The sequence below is a fragment of the Nanorana parkeri genome, unplaced genomic scaffold (genome assembly GCF_000935625.1).
Source record: "Nanorana parkeri isolate BGI_ZX_2015 unplaced genomic scaffold, ASM93562v1 scaffold594, whole genome shotgun sequence".
Classification (NCBI taxonomy): domain Eukaryota; kingdom Metazoa; phylum Chordata; class Amphibia; order Anura; family Dicroglossidae; genus Nanorana; species Nanorana parkeri.
Window position 1 is genome coordinate 117,376 of NW_017306862.1, and position 26,663 is coordinate 144,038.

At 40.9% G+C, this 26,663-nt stretch overlaps 1 protein-coding gene across 1 annotated transcript in view; it reads right to left on the bottom strand.

Moving 5' to 3' along the window:
* The window catches only part of MCTP2 (multiple C2 and transmembrane domain containing 2), a 186,903-nt gene that overhangs the window by 113,123 nt on the left and 47,117 nt on the right, over positions 1 to 26,663 (bottom strand). Inside the window, exons 2-4 of the mRNA XM_018562726.1 lie at positions 19,155 to 19,700; positions 5,860 to 5,922; positions 1,565 to 1,667 (exon numbers count right to left, since the gene is read on the bottom strand). Of these exons, the coding sequence (XP_018418228.1) occupies positions 1,565 to 1,667; positions 5,860 to 5,922; positions 19,155 to 19,649 (661 nt within the window). The 5' untranslated portion in view covers positions 19,650 to 19,700. The remainder of the gene's footprint in view (positions 1 to 1,564; positions 1,668 to 5,859; positions 5,923 to 19,154; positions 19,701 to 26,663) is intronic.

Genomic DNA, 26,663 nt, shown 5'->3' on the forward strand with positions numbered 1-26,663 from the left:
AGTATTTGCCAACTATTGTCATTTTTAATAGAAATGGCTGAGCTGACCATCAGCTAAAAAATATCTTCCTCTCCTCTGTGCTACAAAAATAAAGCTCCTGCTGGGTATCTCCACTCCAACATGAAGTGTTGCCACACAGGAGCTGGGTTATCTTGCTGGAAAATCTCCAAGACTTGAAACATGTTCTGAAACATGCTCTGCTGTCATCACTGGCCAAGTATTACAGGGGTTCTGTCACATCCGGTTAGGAAGATATTTCCCCGCCCATTGCTCCTGTGAACATGATTAAGCCTTACCTCTTTTGAGAAACCTCTGACATGTCTAAAAAAGTGAATACAAAAGGCTACTAAAGGAAACCGGTCATGAGAAAAACATGGAAGGTGTAATAGATGGCATTGGTTAGTTGCCAGGCTATCATGTTGACCCTCTTGCTTCAAAACTACAGAGTCTATGACCTTAAAATAAATTTCCTGATCTGCATTCTTGTTCCCAGCCTCTAAATCAAAATATTGCAGCTGGAGACAATCAGGTAACTAGGAGTTTCAGAAGGAAGTCAATAATGGCAGCCTCCATTATCTCAAAGGTCTACTTTAAGAGGCCATTATCATTTTTCTATATTACGTATTGCTATTTCCTGCTCTGGGGTGTAAAGCGCCCAATATCATAAATTAGGGAAAAAACTTTGAATCTCCCGTTTATAGATCAGGAACAAGATCATGATCAGAAACTCATATCTGGACCCTTGCAGCATACAGAATATAATATATATATATATATATAACCATATAGTAGGGATGCACCAAAATTTTGGCCGAAAATTGTACTTTTGGCAAAATGGCAAAATTAACCTTTTTCCCGACAAAATTACGGTGCAACCATAGTGTCTCTCCTCTGACACAGAGCAGCACCCAGCGGGGAGGAGAGAAACCTTCAGGATGTCCAGCGAGGTGGGGAGGAGAGCGCTGTCAAGCGCATGTCACAGGAGGCGGTGCTTTCCCCCTACACCGCCCACCTCGGTTGAGCCGGCGGTGCGGAAGGAGAGCTCCCACCTCCTGTGACATGCTTGACAGCACTCTGCTCCCAACCCCGCTGGACATCTTGAAGGTTTCACTTCTCCCCGCTGGGCGCTGCTTTGTGTCCCCTCTGAAGTACTATGTTTACTATGTCCCCAATTATGAATGAACAGGAATAGCACTACATCACTTTCTGTTAATTCATAATTGTGGACATAGTAACTGATACTGTCTCCACAATTTATGAATGGACTGGAACACTGTGTCCTCAACCTCTTTTTCTATTTCAAAAGACCCCTGATATTTCCCAAGAGCCCCCAACAGTAAAGTAAAAATAAATAAAAATACAAATAAAACATTTAAAAAAAAAAAAAATTTGGTTTCAGTCTGACAAATGTTTTATTTTCGGTTTAAAAATGACAAAAGTGCACCTCTACTATATAGTACTATATGGGATATAGTACCATATCCCAAAAAATGGCCTGACGTTTCATACTGAAGGACATTAAAGTAATATTTACAGAGTGTCGACATCTGGGAAGCTTTATTACCTGAGCGATCCCTGATGACAAGATGTCTGCCCTCTCTCAGATGGATGGTCAGAAGATATGATATTAGGCTTGAAAGACTCAGGCTGTCGTAGCTTTCAAGGCCCTAGAAAACATACAAATGTAACATGTTGATTTCCGAATACTATTGTGATATAGGAAGCTAACATCAATTTTTTTTATCTCTTAAATAACACATGTAATAGAGGATGCCATCAGTCAAACGTTTTGCCAGAATATTTTCCAAACCTGAATTAGAAGACTTGCATTAAGGAGTAAGGTGGCCATATACCTTACAACCATTGCACAACTTTGTTTTGTCCAGACATCTCACCCTCGTTCAATTTTCGTTCAACTAGCCCATCATACACAGACCAACCTTTATCATTGCAAGCTATCTTGCCCACTGTAAAGGTCAGTCACGGGAAGGCTAATATTCTATGTTCCATAGTTCGATTGGCTAGTTTTCTTGCCCTTGCTGGACCTTTTGTATGTATGTCTTCAGTGGTCCAGATTTTTTAATTTCTATCCAAAATAAAAATGAAAAAATGGCTGGAGTTGGGCTTTAGGCTCTAGTTTTTTTTAAATCATAACTTAGAGTTTGGCACAGGCTTGCCAGTGCTTGTGGTCCCATTACCAAGAAATGTTCATATTCCATGCTCTGAGCAGCTCAGCATTTTAAAGCAATATACAAAGCATCAACCACAAGGTGGGGCAGAGATACAAACAATAGTGCAAAGAAAACTAAAATCAGCAACCAGATTCTTTAGTGCTAGCTGCTAGGATTTCCCTGTAAGTATAAATGCACATTTATGGAAATATCAATGGCGTCAAAAATAGTTCCAGAGGCATCCATGTCGCTTCAGCTACAACTCGCGGTATACTGAGCCTAGGGTGACGGGAGGACGCTAGTTTGTGTCCTCCCGTTACCCTAAGGAGAACTATGGGGAAAAGACTTAACCCCATAGTTCTCCTTTAAGGGTCACCTCCACTGGAGAGGGTTGTATTATTTATCTTTTATTGCAAGTTGCTTTTTTGTTTATTCTTTCTTCTATGGTTTAAGTTATTGACCCATTATAGGATAATTAACAAGTACAGTCAGAACTCCCGATCTCTATACATGTTGCCAATCAATGGCTCAGAAGACACTGAGACAGGCAATCAGCAGTTTAAAAGTAAGCAATGGCCACCTACAGATTTCTCTTGTGACAGACTTCTACTTGGCCCATTTCCCCCCTTCCTTTCTTTCACAGCCACTGATCAGTTTACTTTTGCTTTGCCTTTTATCTACCATATATTCTCTAAATGTGAACAACACAGGAATAGCTGAATGGGGACTATCAAAAGATAGGGTAGCAGTTTAAAAAACACATTTAATGACAATTATATTACCTATACAAAAACAGCACACAATAGGGTGCATTCTAAACTGTAGACAGAGAGAGTAAATGCCAAAATGTGGTTCTCGCCTCTGACAAACAGGACAAAGATCACGTATCATGTGTTCTTGTCCTCTGCAGTCGGCTCTCATTATTTGATCCTGTTTTATAATGCGGCAGAATATATACATACATACATACATACATACATACATACATACATACATACATATACACACACACACACACTGTATATATTCCTCAGCTTTCCCAGGACCCCACAATAAAGCCAAGTGACATGCCCGCCTAGGCAAGTGCACTAAAAGCCATTTTGTTTTAGGTTTAAATTAGTAGTTTTTATTGGGGTCAGGCGGCTAGCAAATAAGCAGATCTTGCAATTTCACACATAATCCATTAAACTAAAGTTAGAAGGATATGAATGACCAATTACACATCATTTGTCTTGTGTGCCACAACCTTGCAGACATTGCCCTACTTCAGTACATGATCTCCTCCTGTAACTGTGACTCCCGTCAAAACACACATACCTACCCAGCTGTTTAATCGCGTAGAAATTGAAATTTGATGCCATTCTAAAGCTTCCACACTCTATCCACCTGCCTATAGTATTTACAGATAATTACCTAGCAGGAACAATGTAACTAGACTAAAAAAGGGTTGATTCCTTTTCAATTGGGCTGCCTCCATCTTGCCCTCAATTCCCTACCAATTGAAACCTCACAACATGATGCTACTATCACTATGCTTCCAATGATTTATCCGGTGTTGGATTTCCACCACACAGAGCATTTTGCATGCAGGCCAAAAAGTTAAATTTTGGTCACATAACACTATACAGTAATACCTTTTTCTTTAGGTTTTCTGTGTCTATTATATACCTACTGTAAAACATGAATCAGAATGTAATAGTTTTTTGTTTTTTCAGCAATGATTTTCTTCTCATCACTCTACAAAGAGCCAAGCTCTGATCCTTAGAATTGCTGTTCTGACAAATGCCCTTTTTACCCAGTCACTGAGTTTTAGTGGGCAGCATTCACTAGACAGAGGATTCTTTCCATTATTAAATAACTGAACTTTAGGAGCTGAGCCAGAAACGAAGCAAGCAGATGGCTATGGGCGAGACACCAGTGTTGCATGGTAAGTCCAATTACTGACTTACCATGCTTTGTTCTGCAGTGTGCTTTTGTGTGGGAGCATTAATCTTGGCAGGACTTTGCTTCCTCATGTCAGAGCCTCCAGGAGAACAGTAAACAGGGCAACAGTGACATAATCCAACTCTAAATCTCCAGAGACTAGAAGTCAGGCGCAGCAGCGCCTTAGTTCTCACCCTGCAGATATACGGATATGAGGCTGTACGCACTGAAAAGCCTAGGCACTCGCATTCACCAGGAAGTGGACTGCTATTTTTCAGGAGGATTTCAATTCAAAAGGTAATTTAAGGGTGCTGCTTAGGCACAATTACATGACAGTAAACTCAGCAGTTAAATCCTAATAATCCATTCAAGTACCCCATTTACAAAAATGTAGCTTATTTGTGCTGTGGATCCTCAAATTATCTCTGAATTTGTGCTGACACTCTCCTTCCTTCTGAAGGGTGCCTACCTTTGTTCCCCATGGACCACTTCAAACTTGCTCATGTGATGGACTACAATCTCACATTTAGTTTACTAATTTGTATTGAGATTGTAGTCCATCACGGGAGTGAGCTTGGAGTGGTTACTACAGCTGAGTGATACAAAAATAAGATACATTTTTGTTCAAGTGGACCTTTACCCCCCTTTCACTAAAAATCACATCAGCATGCAGCTCTGTATGCTGATTAAAAATCATCTTACATTACTTAGCTAAACAAACTTGTTTTTCATTTACTTACAAATAGGAGTTGATCTAATTCCTGGTCTACTTCTGGCACAAATGGTGTGTGCCAAAGTGTTGCATCCTGGGAAGGTTACATCAGCAGAGCATTGCTGGGAAATCTCATCTGTAATCTCACAAGATCTCAGGGAAAGGTAATTTTCCTGCCCTGAGATGATATGCATGGTCACATGTCCTAGTCACATGTGCCAGAGTTCCAGGAAGTAGAGAGATATAATAATCTGCCCTTAGCAAAAATAGCCACTGTCAGAAGACTGGGAAAGAAAAGAGAAACAAGGTATACAAAGAATAAAAAGCCAGCAATGATCTAGAAGTATGTGTTTGTAGATTGACATTACTAAACAACATTTCTAAAAGTGCCTTTATTGTCACTTTAAAGATATGGGTAAAGTTCCGCTTTAATAGTAAATGTACTTGAATGTATTTTTAAGATTTAATTTTTGAGTTGAGTGTGACTTTAATACTTTACAATGTTCCTTGTAACATAGCAGATCTTGATTTTTAAATTCAGTTTCACTATAAAGAATGGATTCAAGCAGAAATCTGGGAACAATCTATTTTTTTCTTTAATAATCACTCACTAAATTCTGATTCTCCAATTTATAACCTTTTGTTCTTTGTGAGTTTGCGGCTACAACCACATTCTTTTGGGGACAGAACACACTGAAATCTCCCTTAAAATTGTGCATGTACTTTTGCCACGTTCCGCTTTTTTTTTGTGCGCGACAAACGTACAGGAGCAAACTGCTGCCAGAGAAGCTTATGCTGATTATTTCAGCTCCATTCTCTAGCAAGAGCGGTCTTCAAGTTAATTTCAGGGATGGACTTCAAATTGCTTTCGAGTGTATAGGCTTCAAGGGTGAGCTCACTTCCACAGTGTGTTGCGAGTCTAGGGTAACTTCAAATTTATGATCTATACTTACATGGTCAAACAACTCTAATTTCTACTAGTCTTATCCAAGTACAGGATATATCATCTATAAATTATACTTCAATATGAAGTGAGGAACAAAAGATACTTACATTAAACTCTTCCGAATGTTGTGATGATATTGAAGAGTTCAAGTCAATGTTTCCTGAGCCATCCTGCAGAAAGAATACAAGGAAAATGAAAACGATCCATGAACTGATATCAAAACAAAACAATAGGCTACAGTCCTAAAATTCTTGCACACGATAACAGAGTAACTAAACTATAAATGCAACATGCTTACAGCATTGATTGATACAGCTGAGTGATACACAAATTAGATACATTTTTGGTAATCGTTACTGTCCTTGAATGCATTTTTAAAGAATTAACTCCAGAGTTTAATGTCACTTTAACAACAAGGTCAGGACTGCCAAAACTGAAATCTCAGCAATAGAGGGTGAAGCTCAGCAACAAACATCTAACCAAATATCATGATCTGCCCTGCTTCATTCTCAGTAAGGCCCCATTCACACCAAGGCAGCATCCTTTTTGCATGTTTGTATGCACAGGTTTAGCATGCCTTTTTTTCACGTTTGCCACATTTTTACGCACGTGAAAACACGCATATATGAAGATGCACGTTTTGACTGGCAGCTCAAGAAACATTGCAGTCAATAGACGGACACACAAAAAAGTGCACAAAAATGTGCAACATGCTTCTGCCAGGCATTTTCTGGCATTTCCATTGAAGTCTATGGACAAAAAACAAGCTTGAAACTGCCAGAAGAAGCTCATGAACCTTTTTCTGTTTGGCGTTTTCCTGCTCAGGCGCCATTGAAAATCATAGGATTTCTTATGTCGGACATTTAAAAGCACTTTTCCTACAAAAAGGTGACATTTGTGTGTGTTAAGGATATAAAAAAAAAAAAAACCAACTAAATTCCAAAATATTATTTACATTGTAAATGATCCTAAAAATAGTTGAAGTTGCTAAACTTGCATTACCTGGCCTACAGAGATTAAGGAGAACTAGTTAAAAAGGTATTTACCTATCTAAACAACCTACTCATTTGAAATAAAACCAAGAAAGACATACACCATAAAGAAGGCAGTGACATCCTATTTTTTCTCAACAAAAGTAGAGTTACTCTTTAATAGTGTTAAAACTAGCTGCAGATTGAAATGAAAATGTAAATTCTATGTCTCTTAAACTGTGCAATACATCTTCCTAGAAATATGTACACACATATGTACACACGGTAATGTGGGTAACTTCTCTATCTGCATAACTCCCATAGACAATGTAATTCCCAGTTTGTGTCAATGGCTCAGTGCTTTTCATGGAAGTCTCTTTTTTTTTTAAATGGCACTGATCCTGTGACTATAGCAGACTGGCACTCCACTTAGAAACCAGGAAGAGGGAAGTAACTTGAATATTTGTGTATTTGAACAGTAACAGCACCCAGCAGGACATTGAAATGGTGTTTGCTAAAATGTTTGCAATGTATTTAGATGCATAGCTCTCTTTAGGCTATGTTCACACCACGTCTGGAGCAGATCTGCAAACACAGTGCAGTTTATTTTTACCGTGTTTCGATGCTGGGGTTTTCACTGTTTGCTTAAAATTGACTTTTAGGTGCAGTCCAGTGCGTTTGTATGCATTCCATATTCGAGAAAATGAGACAAGCTATATTTTTTTTTTGTCTGGACTGGAACAGACTGCGGTCGTATGAACAGAGCCCAGAAATAACATAGGGATACATTAGGATGCTTTTTTTGGTCCGGGAACAAACTGTTCTGGTCTGGACATGGTCATTTGTTGGCACTGTGCCTCTTTTGAAACAATGTCCCTCATTCCTTTTACCTCTGGTGTAGATATCTGGATACATAAATGTACCATCATACTATCAATGTTTTTTTATATTGCACTAAATATTAAATTCATCCATCAAATGATTGCATTTGTTAGCTAGAAACGGCAATATAAAGCAAAATACTGGTGAGAAAGGTTTAAGTGATGGGTTTAAACCCAGCAGGTTTAAGTGATCATTCTTTTGCTTTATTTTATGGGGCGTCTGTGTCATCAGGGGTTGTGGCGTGGGCGTATTAACAAATATTCTGTGCTAGAAGGCGCCCCATCTTATAAGGTTGGAAAGCATCATAAAAGACCAGGAGAGGATTTTTTTCTCAGCGGAGTCTCATTTCAAATGTACGGTTTGAGGAGCATTGGCAGCTCATAGGAAATAATCTGTCTCTCACAGTTAACTGCTTTTCCGAACTAGGTTGGTACGATAGAGCAACATCTGCAAGATTGAAACACTGAATGTTCAGTAACATGATGCTTGGTGTTAGTGAATCTCATCCAAACAAAAGGCCAGAATGTTGGGTTGGTTTACAAAGTTACTTCTACGCAGGATCCACAAAGGCATTAATAATGGATCCTTCAAGGTACCACAGCTGGGCTCATTCCCCGACACTTAAACCGCAGGAGAACAGCACAGACCCAGCGAGCAAAACAGTAAGCAGAACCTCTCAGTGAGTCTGGCAGTCAGAACATGTCATGAATTAGGAGTGAAAGTGACTGCCAACACCAACTTCAGTTTAACTCATTCAGCAAAAACTGGGAGGGACAATACAGGAGTCATGCTGTAGCGAGCAGTAAAATGTCTAAACCAAGGGCATAACCTATGATAAATATTTCATGGATAATAAATATGACTGCAGGTGAATCCGTCTATGACACAGACGGTGCACTTGTTCATACAAAGCAAGTTTTCATTTACGTCCCACGCACTTTTAGGGCCATCATTGGATCTTCTGGGTTGGGAAGCAATATACATACATTGACACCTTGCAGAACAAGTTTAATATGAGCCTTCTAACCATATTAGCACACAAACATTCCCCTATACCATCCCATTTTACAGCCAGACACACCCACATAGGCAAATCTTTACTAGTTCTGACAGAATACATTAGTCTTGTGTCTATCAGTCTCTACAAATTGGTGTACTGGGAAATTCCAGTACACACAGTGCTGCAAGAGCCCCTTGGGTGGTAAATCATGAGCCACAAGATACTTAAAGTGGAAGTAGAGCCACAAGATACTTAGGCCCGATGCAGACCTGAGCGATCTGAGATCGCGCATCCCGGGATCTCGCAGTCCTGCACAATTGCAGACAGAGATTGCTGTGCTGCCCCATTGACTTCAATGAGGTACATCCACACGCAAATCGCAGGAAAAAGGTATGTGTACATTTTTTTTGTGATACACGACGCGCGACTGTTTAGGCCCCTATTGTGTTCGGATGCAGGGGCGGAATCTCAGCCAGCTCAGGGATTTACAGCTCCAGATAGTACAGCCAGGTTGGTGACCTCATTTTTCTGCAGTCAAGCAATACAGCTTGGTCGCCTTACTGCCACCAGTGACTGGACAATGAAGGAAGAGCAGCAGACTAATAATGCCATCTCTATCAATCTGTATTTCTATAAGATTACAGTAATTCTCAATAGTTGTACTTGATATGAATGAGTAGTGCACAGTAGCATTTTGCATATTCTCTATGCTGATTACAATTCTAAATATATCTGTTCTTGCAATTGTATTCCATCACACTCATACAGCAGCTCAACCTCTGTGGTTGTGCAGACTCTCTCCAAGGCATGGTACTAAAAGACACAGAGATTGAGTAAGAAGGTGATTGATGACTTGTGAAAGGGGACCACGGAGGCTTTACTAGCATATAAAAACAATGGGGCAATCCTAGGCAGAAACTAAAATAAAAAAATTGTGGCATATCGTGGCCAATAGTTGGCGTAACCCAATATGGGTGCAAGTTAACAGTCCATGGTTAAACAGTACCTGAGCTTCTAAGTCTACATGCTGTTGCCATTCTACTCATACGACACGTGGGCTGCGGAAACAGCTAGGGCTAAAATGTGCTTTATAGCATTTATTATTATATTGCTGGTACTAGGTGCAATGATTGCGGGAACACATCTGAAAAAAAAAGTGTCCATAGAGCTAAGCGGGTAATAAGACATGTAGTTACAATTTAACTGCCATCAGGCACCAGTCTTCCACTGGGTTATTCACAAAGGGTGAAGGGTTTGGAGAAGGCAGGAGAAGTGAACAATCTAGGACAACATAGTTGATTTGGGAAAATTCTCCAATTCAGCTCACTTTCCAGTTCAGCTATGTTGTCCTAGATCAGGGGTAACCAAACTCCGGCCCTCCAGCTGTGGTGGAAATCCCATGAGGCATTGCAAGATTCTCACAGCCACCGACATGACTCCCAGAGAGAGATGCATCATGGAATTTGTAGTTTCCCCACAGCTGGAGGGCCGGAGTTTGGTTACCCCTGTCCTAGATTGTTCATTTCTCCTGCCTTCTCCAAACCCTTCACCCTTTTGTGAATAACCCAGTAGGTGTTTACCCATGGGTAGGTGTTAGAATACACATTATTGTATTCTATTACAACTCCTGCAGTATACATTTTTGGCCCGTAGATGGCAGTGTTTATAAGTTCTGTTATTTATCTATGGTATATACTCTGTTGTATTGAATAAAAGAGAATAAAGCTGTGGCTTCCTTCCTGTTTTTCCAAGCCATGTGCAGCATGCATATCCGACTGTGTGCCTGGATTAACTCCAGGAAAGAAAAAGGTATTTTCGTACTTTTATTGACGATTACTCCAGATATACTACATTGTATCTGCTACACAGCCAAAGTGAAGCACCAGAGAAACCTGAACAGTTTTTGGCTCAAGTAAGTAACAAATTTGGTAAAATGCCTAATACCTTGCGGGCAGACAATGGAAGTGAATATACAAGTGGCAACACACAGACAATTCTCAGAAAGCATGAGATAATGTTTCAAACTACTGTGCCATACAAACAAGAGCAAAACGGGGTTGCAGAGAGTATGAACCATACTCTGTGAGTGGGAGGAGCATGCAGATTGACGCAAACCTGCCTACCACATACTGGGGAGAGGCAATTATGACTGCATGCTATATTCAGAACCGGCTACCAGGTAAATCAACTGAGAAAAACACCATATTAACTATGGAATGGAAAAGCACCGGACTTAAAGCATATAAACATTTTTGGAAGCAAAGCTTATGTGCACATCCCAAAGGAAAAACGTACAAAATGGGATGCTTGTGCAAAAGGTGTTCTTGTGGGATACAGCGAATCTCAAAAGGGATACAGAATCCTGCACCAAGACACAAACAAGGTAACTGTTAGCAGAAGTGTTCTTGTTGACGAAACTTCAGTGTGTTCAAAATTTCATGTACGGACACAAATGCCTGACACTGAGGGAAAATCCACATCAATGTCACACAAAAGACAAGGGACAAAGTGACACAGAAATAGAAATTAACACAGACAATACAAATTCTGAAAAAGAAAAAGCCACGCCACAAGAGTCTTCAGTCAGGAAGTCCATAAGAAGCAACAAAAGGCATCCCAGCTAAGCATCTATCTTATGTTGCTTAGGAAGTATTACAGCCAGATTCATGGGATGAGATGCAAAGACTTCCAACCCATGAGAAACAAAAGTGGATCAGAGCTGCTGAGCGTGCGATCGGATCCACAATATCCAGAATAGGATTGACATAAGGAGTAAGGATGGGCCGAGTGTTCGATTCGAACATGAGTTCGAATCGAACATCGGCAGTTCGAGCGCCGAACTTTATGGGATGACCACAGGTCAAGTGCAAGACTTTGCCCAATCAGGGACAGCTAGCGGATGGACCAGGGGACCGGAGGCCGGGACAGTGAGCAGACGGACCAGGGGACCGAAGGCCGGGACGGCAAGCAGACAGACCAGGGGATCGGAGGCCAGGACAGCAAGCAGACGGACCAGGGGACTGGAGGCCGGGACAGCGAGCGGACGGACCAGGGGACCGGAGGCCGGGACAGCAGCGGAGGTAAGGGGGGCAGTACACAGTATTTATTACATGTACCGGAAACTGTATGGGGGTTGAACATTCGACCCCCATACACTTGCATTGAGTTCGAGTTCGTATTCGAACATTTCGGCCATTCGAATACGAACCGAACAGGGGTGTGCTCGGCTCATCCCTAATAAGGAGTAGATGTTGAGTGGGGGTGTTAGAATACACCTTATTGCATCTATTACAACAACTCCTGCAGTATACATTTTCGGTCAGTAAATGTTAAATCTATGGTATATACTCTGTTGTATTGAATAAGGTAGAGAATAAAGCTGTGGCTTCCTTCCTGTTTTTCCAAGCCATGTGCAGCATGCATATCTGACTGTGTGCTTGTGTTTCTCTGTGAGGCTGTGCAAGAAGTTCTAACAGTAGGCAGTAGGGGAGGGAGAGGCATATGCAGAAGCCTCTGTGTTACCTCAAGAAATACAAATATCAAAACAAGCTTTTTTTTTTTTTATTTTTACTCAGGAAGCATCAGAATACCATAGGAGTGAAGCAACATTCAAACTTCACAGGAAAAGTTAAAAAAGAAGATGTGAATGTCACTTATCTCTGGATTTTACTCATCATTTTGAGACGCGGCTAGCTCTGAATGTAACCTCTGTTATTATCAGCTGGGAATGCCCAAGTTTTTGACAGGCTTATGTTAAAGTGACCGTAAACTCAGGAGTTAGATTTTAAAAATGCAAGTACCATAACTGTTGACAAAAAATATATCTTATTTGTGAATCACTCAGCTGTAGATCCTCAAATCATCTCTGAAATGGTGCCGACACTGTCCAACCTTCTGGAGGGTGGCTACTTTTCTTCCCCATGGTCCCTGTGTGTGTTGTAAAGTAGCCATCGCTCCAAACTCACTCCCGTGACAGACTACAATCTCAATACAAATTAGTACACTAAATATGAGATTGTAGTCCATCACGGAGTGTGCTTGGAGCGGTGGCTATACAGCACACACAGGGACCATGGGGAACAGAAGTAGCCACCCTCCAGAAGGAAGGACAATGTCAGCACCTATATCCTCCAACATAAGCATAGCATGTTGAGTTGGAGGCTTCTTTTTTGGTGTTTTTGCAAGGGTTTATGTGCGGCTTCTAGTGCAGAAGAAAAGCAGAATCATGTGTTATTGGCCCCAAATACATTTAAAACACCATGCCTGAAAAGAGTGCATTAAAGTCCATGATGCCAAAAGGCACAATTCTGCCCCAAAGAAGCTCATGTACCATTTCAAGCACCACAATAGGTGTGAACTGGGGCCACTGAAAACAATGGGGATTCCTCTTTTTCAGTATTGTCGCACATAGGAAAAAGGAGTTACAAAATGGCTAGGTGTGAATGGGGCCTAGAATTAATGAGGGGCAATATGCCAAGTGGTGTCACAGAATGGAATAAAAACCGGACAAACTTTTAAAACTTTAAAATAGGCTATAAAAATTGAATTATGGACAATAGCGTAAAACTACCAATGACAACAGCTGCAGGAGTTAATGGTGAATATTTAAAACACTATAAAACATTGAATTTCACTTGGCTGCAGAGTGTAATTTCAATAACAGGTAAAGCAAGTAGATCAGCTAAAAAGGGAACTATTGGGATAGTAAAATGTACTCTTCCTAATAGTCTGAGCCAGTGTGCGACAATGCAGCTGTCAGGTGCTACCTCTATAGATCAAAAGCTGAGCAATCAAATAGCTGATTGCTCAGCTCACGGCTTTTCCCTGTAGAGAACAGTGGCCATCAGTTATCACTCCCCACAGGTATTCCCCCCTCCCATCTCTGTTCCTCCAGCGCTTTTTGGAGGGACAGACAGGGGAGGGGCCGGGCACAGTTGGCTCTGGCTCTAGAGAGTCAGAGCCAGCTGTCAATAAGGCAGCGGGGTGAATATTGGTCAGGATCTTTCCCGGCTGCAGCACGGCTCTACAATGTCAGCATATTTAGTTCTTTTAATTTTTGCAGCTGCAATACAATATCTCCCCTGTCGGTGTGGTGAAATCTCCCAAAGAGAGACACAGAGAGCAGTGTAAAAAAAGGAAGAAAAAAAAAAGTTGGCCGAGTTTCTAAATCTTTTTTCATTTTATCCAAAACCAGTTTTGACTGAAGTTGGCCTCTAAGGATATGATTATGGTGCAGAAAAAACCCCGTGATTGAGGGGAGCCCAATGAGAAGAACACGTCCTCAGTACCTGGAGGTGCAAAAGTACCCTCATTTACTGATAGTTCATCACATCAGTCTAAACAGAGTGGTCACTATGTTGCGCTGAGGAAGGGAGCCTGTGTAGCCCCAAAACGTTGGCTTTGTTTGACTGATGTGATGCACGATCAATGAGAGTACTTATGCACCTTCAAGTGCTGGTGACTTCTCATTTGCTTCTGTAGAGCTACACAATGCCATCTATGATTGTCACTACAAGCACCACCATATTCAATCTGGTTGCAGCGCTGGATGGAGTGCAGCTGGCATCTACGCCTTTCCATAGAGAAGTGGCTGGACACATAACCGACAGGTCCAGTGACAAGAGCTCACCACTATGCTTTACGGCTGCTATATAAATGAGACTCTATATGTATTTGTGGTTAGGTTTAGTATGATTTCTTTTTAAATTATGTGCAGGGACGCAATAAAGACAATACAAGAGTCATTAAGATACATTTACATGCTGCCATAATATTGCAGTGATTACACACTCGCACCAAAGCAGGTGCCTGGAAGCTTGTATGGCCTCCCTTTATATCAGTGATAACAGTAATAAAGTTTTCATTCTCTTGAAGAACATCGCCCTATTTGCAGCCACTGTACAGCAATTCTTCAGCTTGAGCCGAGTGTAAATAGCAAATGACACCATTCAAAAGACTTTGCAAGCTGAACAGGATCAGCTGATTTGTTCAGAAGATTAAGCAGCTTTGGGGTTCTTATTTCATGTTATATTCAAGTTGCAAGACAATAAATAGTTTACATTCCTACTGATGCAGGGCATCCCTGACTATGTCCACATAAACCTCTTGCTTAGTTTTGGATGATTTGGGGCTGGTTTACACCATAGTGTTGCACTAAATCCACATAGCACATTGTTTAGTACCAGCGCACTTAGAGTGCAGTGCGCTGTGTGATCGTGTGCACAAAATGCACAGCCTAAGGCCCCGTTCACACCAGGGCTTTTTGATCGCGCTGACTTGTCCACGCTGAACTGCCGGCATGAACAATCCCATACATTCATATGGGGAGCGTTTATGTGGTCTGGAATGGACTGCACTGGTGTGAACAGAGGCCAGAAATAGCACAGGGATACATTTGGATGCATTTTAGGTCCGGAAACAATCTGGTCTGGAGATGATCTGGATGTGGTGGAATGGGCCCTTAAACTAATGAAACAGAGCAGTGTAGGTGCCTACTATATAGAAATATATAGTAGGCACCAACACCTACATATACTTAGCTTGCTAATCAAGCACCTTGAGAGCCCCGGACTTGTTTGTGCAAATGTTGGCTCAGCTTCCCTTCCCACACATTGCTTTTGGTCAGTGTGGCTGCCCAACACCTTAAAACCAAAAGTAAAGCGAAGAAGGCAGCACACGCTAAAGCTCAGACATCTCTGAAAAAGTTGTGAACACGTGTAAATGATCAAAGGTTCTGCAGCAATCTGAAGTTATGTGCAAGAACCTGCAGATGCCTGCAGTGCTACATAATACGTCTCTTAGATGAACTGCTCTAAATCCTAGCTGAACTCATAGAAATAGATATGTAGCCAAACTGATTTTCCAAGAACTTCTTCCATTTTTATAGTCTTGCCTCCACGTTCCTGTTATAGCAGTTGTGCTGCGCAGTTCAGCAGAAAACAGAACTAGATCTAGTATTCTATGTAACAGACCTGGTCAGACATGCCCCATTCCTTTCTCTGAAATACAACTCTATGTGGAGGAACTTGTGCTACGGTGTGTGGCCGTTATTCAGCTCTACCACCATAGAACATTGCAGTGTGAGGGCTGGGGGGCCATCATTTTACACCAAAGAGCATTTTAATGCATTTCCTAGCAAACAATAAGTTACAAATCATAAAAGGCAGATTAGCAAAAGTTTTCGAGTTGGCTGCATAGGGTGAATGTGTGTGCTGGCCCAGTGGCAGTGGGTGCATAAGTGCAAGTTGGCTTAGTGGCAGCAGAGACAGAATTGTCTGCTAGTGGTTAGAGAAAAGCATGACAGTGAAGTGTTGGTGGGTACACAAGTGCGCCGTGATGCAGTGGGTGGAGAAGGGCGTCTCAATACAGTGGTAGTGGGTGTAGAGCCAGCAGGAGCAGTTTGGAGCATTGGCTCAGATGTGGCAGGTGTGCATCGGTGCAGTGGTGGTGCATTACTGAAGGACTTGAAGTGTGTGTTGGTGTGGTGGCAGCAGGTACAGACATGCATTAAGTGCAGTGGTGTGCAAGTGTAGAATGACACACTGCTGCAGTGGCAGAGGGACGCGTTGGTGTATTGGTGGCAGGTGTAAAGGCAGTGGGTGCAGAATGGCACTTCAGTGCAGGGACTGCAGTTGTAGTAGGGAACATTGTGTAAAAAAGTGTGTCAGCTCACTGGTGGCAGGTGCTGAAGTCTGCATCGGTGTAGAGTGACACTGGGTGCAGAAATGTGTTTTGGTGCAGTGACGGCAGGTGCGCTATGGCTCCTCGGTGTCATGGCAGGAGGAGCGAAGGTCATGTCACTGCAGTGGTCGTGACTGCAAAAGGGAACATCAATGCAGTGCCGGCAGGTGGAAAAATAAACATTGCGCAATAGTTTGCATTGGCTCAGTGGCAGCAGGTACAAAAGTGCATGTTGGTGCAGAGCCTGTGGTTGAAGTGGACATTGGTGCAGTGGTTGTAATTGGGGTCATGGGTGTCATTCCAATATAAAGCTCCACTGTGCTGCTTCAGGGCCCAAAGTATTACTAACAGGCACTCTTCCTTATTCTCCAGGCCACTGCTCATACCCCTCTCATACCCCTCACATATCCCTCACATATCTCCTTCTTCATCCTCCTCTGCCACATAGCGCAGTGACGGAGTTGAAGTGACACAGGGATATGTGACATGACATGATAGTACTAGAATCATTCCCATTTCTGTGACCATTTGTAACCATGTGTTAAAGTCCCAACAGAGTAAATGCATTTCAACAAAATATAAGTGACTAGGGCTTTACTATTCAGGTAATATGAGAAAATCTGCCCTAAATTATAGTCTAATAAATACTTAAGGAAACTGGAGCAGACGAAATCTGGAGCTGTTGCCCATGACAACCAATTAGCTTCTATCTTTCATCTGCAAAACTAAAGAGAGAAGCTGATTGGTTACTAGGGTAGTTCCGATACCAGTGCCGATAGTTGGCATTTTCATGAGAACTACCAGGGTTGCAGCTGGGACCTGGCTCTGGCGCTCCACCACTGTTCTGAAATCATTAGTCTGTATTGTTTTAGAAAAACTGTCACATGACCATAAACAAAAATGTATCAGTACTTGTATCTGAGTACTTGGGCAAGTATCAGTACTTGTAAAAATGCTATCGGTGCATCACTTATATAGATTTATAAAAACAAAATCATACATTAAAACAGATGTACAAATCCCAGGAGCTCTGTATTCTCCTTAAAAATGACAGCTACCTCCTACTTTTGAATTTTTCTCTAGTCTTGGAGCTGGAAAAGTATCTGTACTTGTACCAGGTACTGTACTTGGTATCTGGACATCCCTATTGGTTACTATAGGCAACTGCTCCAGGTTTTGTTTGCTCCAGTTTCCTTAAGTGTTATTACTTTGAGCTTCATTAGTAGACCATAATTTAGTGCAGATTTTCTCATATGACCTGAATAGTAAAGTCCTGGTCACTTATATTTTGTTAAAATGCATTTACTCTGTGGGTACTTTAACACATGGTTAACGTTAGTCGGTTTTGATCACTTCCCCCTATGGCTTTAGGTTTCCTCAAGTGTTAGGGTCCATTCACACCAACTGCATTGGGTTGTGCTGGGCAGACTTGTACTGTACACAATGCAGTCCCAACTCCTAGATAAGGCAATTTACCTTATGTCCTATTAGTTTAGTTCACACCACTGCAGTGAATAAAAATAAGACATGCTGCATTTATGCGCAGCATGTTGCGATGCAGTACCCCGCATCATGCTGCAACGCATAAAGCAGCTGCTTTAAATTGGATTAAAAAATAATCTCAAGTTTCATTTAAAAAGTGTCGGTGCATCTCCCTGTTCCCTTCACAACGTATACTTGCAAGAACGTGGGCTGTGAAGGACGGTGCATTTGATGCACAATTGTTTAAGCCATTTTATCCACATATCGATGCCTAGCTCCTGCCAATAATAAAAAAAAATTACTTCTCTCCACGTTATGCTGCAATTACCAAACCTCCCTACAGCGCTCACAATGAATATGATGTAGCTGGAAAAGGTCAATCTTTAAATTCTAGGAACAAAGCAGAAATTATACTAAGTAGCAATGTGTTGGCTCTAGGCTCTGGCCCTTTATTGTCAGGTTTTAGTTGGACCAAAGTCTGCATTTTAATAGTTTGCTCGGAACCCTTTCAAATAGTTTGCAAACAGCCAAACCTAAGAGACCTAAGGCATATGACTGAAGAACAATACACATCCTGTTCACCAGATTGCTTAACTGTCAACTTCCTGGTACACTCTGTGAGCCTTACCTATTGATAATATCTGTGAGACAGATAATCAGCAAAGTTGTTTGTCAATGTTTCAACACAGGGGGTGAGTTTAATTAAAAGCCATTGTTTCAATTCTCAATGAGGGGAATAAATGCAAATATCAAGCTATGCAGTCTGACAATTTCAAGTAAGATGTTCTGTATTATACCTACAGAATGTAAATCTACAAAGCAAAACTGAAACATTTCACATTAGTTCTACATCCTCAAACATTCTAATCATGTCAGCAATGCACCCAACCATGCCACAACATGCAACAAAACCTTGGGTTGTGGTGCAGTAAAAAAAAAAAAGTGAATGCACTACTTTTTTTTTTAGCCGCACCACAAGGCATTGCGGTCCTGCGCATTGCGGCACGGTCAGGAGCATTACGGCCAGAGGTGCACTTGGGGTGCATGCAAATGAATGGCAACACACTACTCGTACTGGGACACGCAGTATATGCATTTCGTGGTAGCATGCATTATTCACAAGGAACCGTGTGATTAATGCAAAGCTATGGTGTGAATACACTCGAAACTTGCACAGATGTAGAGGGCTCTGATTTCACTGCACACCTAGAGCTTTTCACAATCTCCATCAGAAGCTTCAGCAAGTCAAATGGATCCCACCTCATTTCCTGGTTTGAGAATGCAATTAGGACACTTATTTTGGTGACAATTGTCTAAGAGGGGATTCCCATTTTGGTCAGAAAGTGAACTTTTCCCACTGGTACAAAAAAATAAAGTGTTCGGTTACCTCTGATTTCCGATCACTCAAGTTGTCAGACATGACTTCCTTGTGCAGCAAATCCAAGATACTCTTATCTTCATATTTGTCATAATCCTTCAGCTCCTCCTCTTTGGTTTCTGAATCTGAACATTTAGGATCATCAGCCTCTGTAACTGTAATTTCCAAATGGACCCTGTTTTCGTGAACCCAGCTACTCCTTTCTTTAGAATGTCTAATGTACTCCCTCTGTCGGCTGTGTGACATTACTGGAGATGAATGGCTGTTTGAAATTGAGGTAGATTCAATGGTGCAATCTGTATAATCCATCTCTTCTTCAATGGTACATCCAATATCCATCATATCAGGCACAGAGACGCTCATCCGATCAGTAAGAAGGTGCCTTTTCTGGATGCCTAAGATTTTACGTGAGCTTCTCTTGGTACGCATGACTGATAAATTCTGAAATATAGGACGAGTCTTTTGTTTCAGAGACCCCCAAACTGATGGCTTATCCAACTCCATGGCTGCCAAAAATGACACAACTCAACCACTCCGTTGGGATTTTATTTTCACCTGAAAGAGCATAGAAAGAAATATAAAATATAGCAGGCTATAAGGATGAACATACAAAATATCCATATGTTAGACCAAACATAGCACTGACGCAACGTGCGGTCATGTAGACCAAGTGCTCATGCATTATTAGGACCTGTGTCAATGGGCTTTATTCACGTCAGGCGGGTTTCGCATTTCCATACAAGTTTATGGGATCACATAACCCACTTGAAGCAGGTGAGTTGCAGCTCAAATGTCCTTTCAGAAGCATTTTCATAGCCATAAAGTCCATTGATGTAGGCCCTAACACGAACATACATTTTCAATGAACACTGGTAAGTGTTTAAATAAACTATCTGTGCACACACATTCAAAAGTAAAATAAATGAAGGTTCAAGACTATTGGAAATTCCTTATACTCAAATGCACAATTAGTAGGCTGTTTCAGTGGTGCCGAGATGGCTTGAGAAGCTTGTAGATAGACACACACACCAGAATTTGAAAATGGAGGCCTACACTGCTAACGTTTATGTTAGCAGTTGATCGTGAGGCTTAAATAGTTTCTGAGTTACTCACCCGGTACAGGTATATAGTTCAGAAGTGTGGATGCTAGATGCCCCATGCTTGTTTAAAGTCAGTGACTAAATGTAATAAAGCCAAAAAAAAGGCAGTCTACAGCATTTTCTCAGCACAGGTTTTCATTAACTGGCATCAATCCTGTCGCAGCAGAAGTACAGGGCATTCAGAATTTTTTCAAAATGTCCATTCTGCTGAACCAAAAAATAGAAAACACAAAAGATAAAAGCGCACTCCTGTGGGGTGGACACACTTCAATCGGATGGCTACTGTATGCTGGTGTGCAAAGCTCCTCAATGCAGGGAGAGGACCCTGTCCCTTTATGCAGGAAGAGGACCCTGTGTTCATTCTGCTGAACCAACCTTTCCTGCTACACATGTTTGCAATTGTTAGACATATACTATTAAAAACCAAATAGAAACAAAGCAACTTTTAAAAAAATCGGTAAAAAAACTGTTGGAATCAATCTTTTCTGTATCAATTAAAAGCAAAATATAGAACTTTAACCTTATTAACTAGCCCCCGTCCTTTAGACTGCCAGAAACTTTGGACTGACGGCTATCCATGGCCACTCATCTAAGAACATGTCAAAATGTTTTATCAAATAATAACCTCGTTACAGTGTTTATTCACAAAATAGCACATTTGTTTCCAAATAATACATTTCTATAGCAAAGGAAAATTATTGTTAATAGGGACTTTAAAACATTAGAGAAAACACATTTGAACAAACAATTCTATTTGACATGAAAGGTAATTGCTACTGTTGAGCTATTTAGCTAACCTTTAGGACTATAGGAATCCATTGTCCCCCGAGCAGTATGTTATGCTTTTTTTTCTGCTATACTTAAAAGGAGTACTATGAAGTGAGTGAAAATCAAATCACTCATCATCATAGTTCGAGCCGACGTGTGACAATGAAACTGTCACACGTTGGCTCAATAGATCGGGAAGTGAGCGAACATATACCAGCGCTCGCTCACTTCTCAATCATCTCCCTGCAGGGAGCCGTGACTGTGAGGGATTCCCCCCGACTGGGAGGAGTGGACGGGGGAGGGGGCGGGTACAGTAACTCTGCATCTAGATTGGCAGAGCCCGCTGTCACTCACACAGCTGGGTGGATCTCGACAGTAATGTCGGGATCCGTCCCGACTGAGTCAGTCTCAGTAGACTGCGATGGATTACTGGCGTTTTCGTACAAAACAAATCGCAACGAGAACACTGACTGCACATGCACAAACGAAAATCCGCTCCGTCGATTGACGAAATTCGGTGAGTTAGTATTGCTAACGAACGATTATCGAAATCAACATTGGTCGGTGCATGATGGGCTATTTGAGCTAGAATCGAAAGAGGGTTCTTGGCAGCAACGAAAATTTCCGATCAGCTTAAGCGGTTTCTTTATTTTAAGCAACTATTGGGGGAATATTTAATTTTTTGACCAAATTACTCTTGAAAGCTTGCCCTGACAGATGAACGGTTGATTCAGTACTTCATTTTGCTACAAATGCGATTATACAGCTACAAATCAACAATAAAAGCAAACCCAAAAACTGGCCTCACATTTCTAAGACATTTGCCATATGTTTGCCAATAGGCAAGATCTTATTAAACCAGGGCTGGACAAATGCCAGGAGCCAGGTCACCAATGAGCCTTAAAAATTACAGCTGGCACCTAACTTTCTAATTGAATGGACTCCTAAAACAAAAACCTGCTGGCTCCTGGATTGGCCAGACTGTCTCCTAAATTCCATATTTATTGTCCAACCCGTATTAAACAAACACCTAATATAAGATCTAAAAACAGTGCACAGAACATTCAAGCTGAGAGTCTATTTACGACATTGCGTAAGATATGTCGAGTATACAAATATTGCTGTTGCATGTTTTCTGAATTAGCATTTGAGAGCATGTGCCCATTATATCATACAACTTCCTCATTCTTCCTCTCTATAACATACATAGATACTAATACACAGCAAACCATGCGGTTTGCTCGAGCTACCACACAATGTAAACAAGACCTTGACTTATCAGTGCTAGTCGAATACTAGTTCTGGGCACAAGGGAACAATATGAACAATTTGCTGATTGGCAGAACAGTTGATTTCTTTTTAAAGCTAGGTTCAGTGCCAAAGCAAAGTGGGAACAGCTCTACAGCTAACATGCCAGAGACAGGCCAGGCTGGCATTTCATGATTTCGTTTCTCGGGGACCCAAAGAACACAGTAAATAGGTTAGAGGCCTAGCTATCTACATTTAGAAAGAAAACAAGAAGAGAACAATGACATGTAAGAAAATACCTTTAATTCAGAAAAACAACAAAAAAAAAAAACACAGATATCTACAAAGTGACACCAGAAAAATATCAGTCGCTCTTGCAATGAAATTGACAAATTATATCTGTGCATTGCCCTAATCTGTGTCAACCACCATAAGCATTCATAGCATTAACCGTTTCTGCTAACGCAATTGACAAGCTTTAAAAGTGATTTTTTTTTTATATATTTAAAAAAAGTTTAAAAAATAAACATACGAGATACAGACAGTAACCATGACATCTGTATTGGAAAGCATTATAAACCTCCTAAGTATATAGCACAGCAGTAGTTTGCTTTCAGACTAACTAATTTCTACAGATCCTTTAGTAAGAGATGGAAGAAAGGAGGCAGGGAGGGAGTGTGATTCCATATTGAAGTACTATTGAGTACCTTAAAACAAAAGGTTTGTTTCCACTACAATTCACCAGTTTAAAAAAAATTAAAGAAAAATGTGAAAATGAAGCCTAGCTTTACCTGCAGGCTTAAAATTATACCCATATGTATTATTTAATCTTTACATGACTATAAAAATGATCTTAAAACATGTTCATTTTGTATATTGCTAGAAAATTAAAGTGCATAGAACACTATACTTAATATATTTTTTAAAGGAGAATTATGAGGTGATTGATTTTCACTCAGCCTCATAGTTCTAGCCGACTTGTGACAATGAAACTGTCGCAGGTCGGCTCAGTAGATCGGGAAGTGAGCGAACACATACCGTCGATCGCTCACTTCTCGATCTATCCCTGCAGAGAGCCGTGACCATCACTCATGGCTCCCTGCAGGGATTCCCCCCTCCAATCCTCCAGCGCTGACTGGCGGAACGGACGGGGGAGGGGTCGGGTACAGCTGGCTCTGCCTCTAAATAGGCAGAGCCAGCTGTCACTCACGCAGCTGGGTGGATCCAGACTGCATTGTCGGGATCCGTTCCGGCGTCTCAGTATACCGCGAGCTGTAGCTCGCAATATACTGAGCTTTGGGTGACGGGAGGACGCTAGTTTGTGTCCTCCCGTTACCCTTAGGAGAACTATGGGGAAAAGCCCTAACCCCATAGTTCTCCTTTAACTTTCTGGTATTAATTTTATTTAATGTGTTACTCATATCTGTCCAAATTGCCACCACAAAATCAGTACACAAGTACCTCAAGTGAGCAAAAGAGGTCACAGATGTCAACTACTTGCATTTGCATCTAAAATTAGAAGTCTAAAAGGAAAATTTAAAAAAAAAACACCCATAACTGCAATTTCTGCCCTACCTAAGCACATCACTTTATATTAAATAAAAAATGCTAACCAAAGGATGAAAGCTCTATAACACTTTATGAAATATGGTACATGGTTCAGAGCCAAGCAGTCCATGAGCTCATTTTTGGTAGGGAATCTAAATCTCTAACAATTAACAAAGCACAAAATATATCAAGTAATAATTACACAAAGAACAGAAATAAATGTCAACATGGACACAGGATAAAAAAAATTCTTCTAAACAATTTCCAATTTTGCCTGTAAATAAACCCGAAAAACTATATGTAACATTGCGGTTGTTATTTGGGCTGCTGCAGGTATAAAATGCAGAAACCTATTAGGTATTAGAGATAACCTCCCAAACCCTACTGACACAGGGGAGTCTGAAGACATTCTGACACTTCTGGGTAGTGTCAGAGTTTGCACAAAGCTCCACCCCCATCACAATTGAATTGGCCCATAACTATGACGGGCAACCTTTGTAGTGAACGATAACATGCAGATGATAGGAAGAGTGGGCCTGTTCCAGAAGCCCTGAAGCTTTGTCTGTTAGTATGGACAGAGAAGTGGCCATCACAGGAAGGTTTTGGAGGCTTTGCAACTCTAGAAGCTTTCAACTTACACCAGTAGATGTTGGTTTAATTTTTTTTTTACCCTGACAGTGTCTTTAGGTATCGCTAAGCCAATGCTGCATTCACCTGAATTTTGACATCTAACAGTAATTTACATATGAGACTCTTTGAAGGTAGCCAGACAATTGTGCCTTATATTTGCTTTACACCCAAAAACCCTACATTTCAGCAACATAGGATTTCTCTGAAGGCTGGAAGTTTTTTGTAACTTGCATGTAATTACTGGTGTCCATACTCAATTCTTCCTTCAGTGAATGCACAAAGCTGTAGACCAAATATGATCTCTACCAGAATACTACATTGCCTCACTAGTGGTAAGTAAGGTCCTTTTTTTGTTTGTTTGGACCAATAGTAAGCCATGTGAGATAAAATGGTTAAGTGCCAAGCACAACTTTAAACCCCAACAACTTCAGCTGATCTTTTTTTTTTTTTTTAGTATGGGGGAAAAGGGCAAAACATTTTTTTACTGCTATCTGTGTTCTCATTGGTGAGATTTACCCTCACTACCTGCCCCAGTAAAAAAGTGTGTAACATGGATAGGAAGTGATTGTACATCTCTCTAATAGTGACAGACAGAGCCATAAAAACAATCAATCATTCTCCAAGAGACTGAGGAAGGGTATATCTGTCAGGTTTTTATTGCCATCTGTGGCTTCCTGTCACAGTACCACCAGCACCCCTTTCATTTCCTGTCATGGCATCATCGGGACCGAAAGTTAAGGAAAATCCCCCTATTGAGGACATAAACAACAATAAAAATTAAAAAAAAGGTACTCTTTCCCACTCGAAACAAAAATAATTTGGGCTTTAAATCTGGCCATTGCTAAAATCTTTGTAAAAGGCAAAAGCGGAACTGCCGGCACTTTGTAGTCCCTGTAAATACCTCTAAGTCCTCAAATAGGCTGGATCCTCTGCCCATGCTATACATTGGTGCCGTGACCTCTGCACAAGTTGAGATTAATCCCTATCCTAATTCCCTATCATTAAACCATAAAACAATTTACAGGGAGTTTGGCTTAGCAACAGAAGGTAAAAATTACAGTATAAAGGAAGATATGGTCAGTCACTCCTCAATACAGGAATGATTACCTTAAATATATCCCACAATAAAATGGACAATGTGTTAGGAGGAGTTCAACATTCCACACATTGCAGATGACTACCCAGTAATTCCAAAGTATTTAGAATATGCACTAGCACGTTCCTGGGTCCTGCAGCAGGAGCTAAGCTCCTAAATAGTTTTTATTTTACAGTCAACAAGAATGTCTACAAAATAAAATGACTCACATCACATCAAGGTTTGTCACTGAGTGAACATACATGGAACTTAAATTATGCAAGGCTCATTAATGGATGACAACTTTCAACACACTATACTATGCCTAAAAAACAAGAAATGAAAGATGATGGGCCTTGCCGTGTTTAAAACAATCTGTCTGGATAGAAATAGGAGAGCTGCCATTGCTAACTTGTATTTAGGAGGTACAAACTCCAAATGGCAACTATTAAATTACTATCCAACAAATCATTGCCCTGGAACAAGAAAGTGCAAGATGCATACATGTAACATATACATGCTTATCCCAGGTCAGTGAGCCACCTTGCAACGAACCCGAGTTTAGGATGTTTCGGGTATTGCCCGGGGGGGACATGTATCAATGGGGAAAAAAACTTTTAAAAAATACTGTTTTTAAAGGAGCAGTGATTTTATCATCACTTAAAGTGAAACAATAAAAATGAAAAATGTCTTTAAATATCGTGCCTGGGGGTCCCTTAAACTGCATGTAAAGTGGCACATCTGTACGATGTATAGAACCTGCTGCAGCAAAAATTACATTTTTAAATTTTTTTTTTTAAAGGCCAGACTTTTGAAAAAATCGTTTAATTGAAAAAAAAAAAGTTTTTGACCAGTCTTTTATGAAAAAAAAATTAAAAATGGATCCATCGACGTAGTCCAGGGTCAATCACGACGTCTAGCATTGTCCACGACGACACAAAATAAAAAATAAAAGAATAAAATCGAAGTAGTAAAAGAAAAAAAAAAAAACGATGCCCGCCGACCAAACCACTCATGGCGAACGCCTGCTGCAGAACGACATTCTGACAGATGCCGGCAACATATCCATTGGGCGGAGCTAGCGGTGACCCAACTGTTTATAGTTGTACGGCATCTGACAGGAGAGCAATAATTGGGCAAAGTCATCAT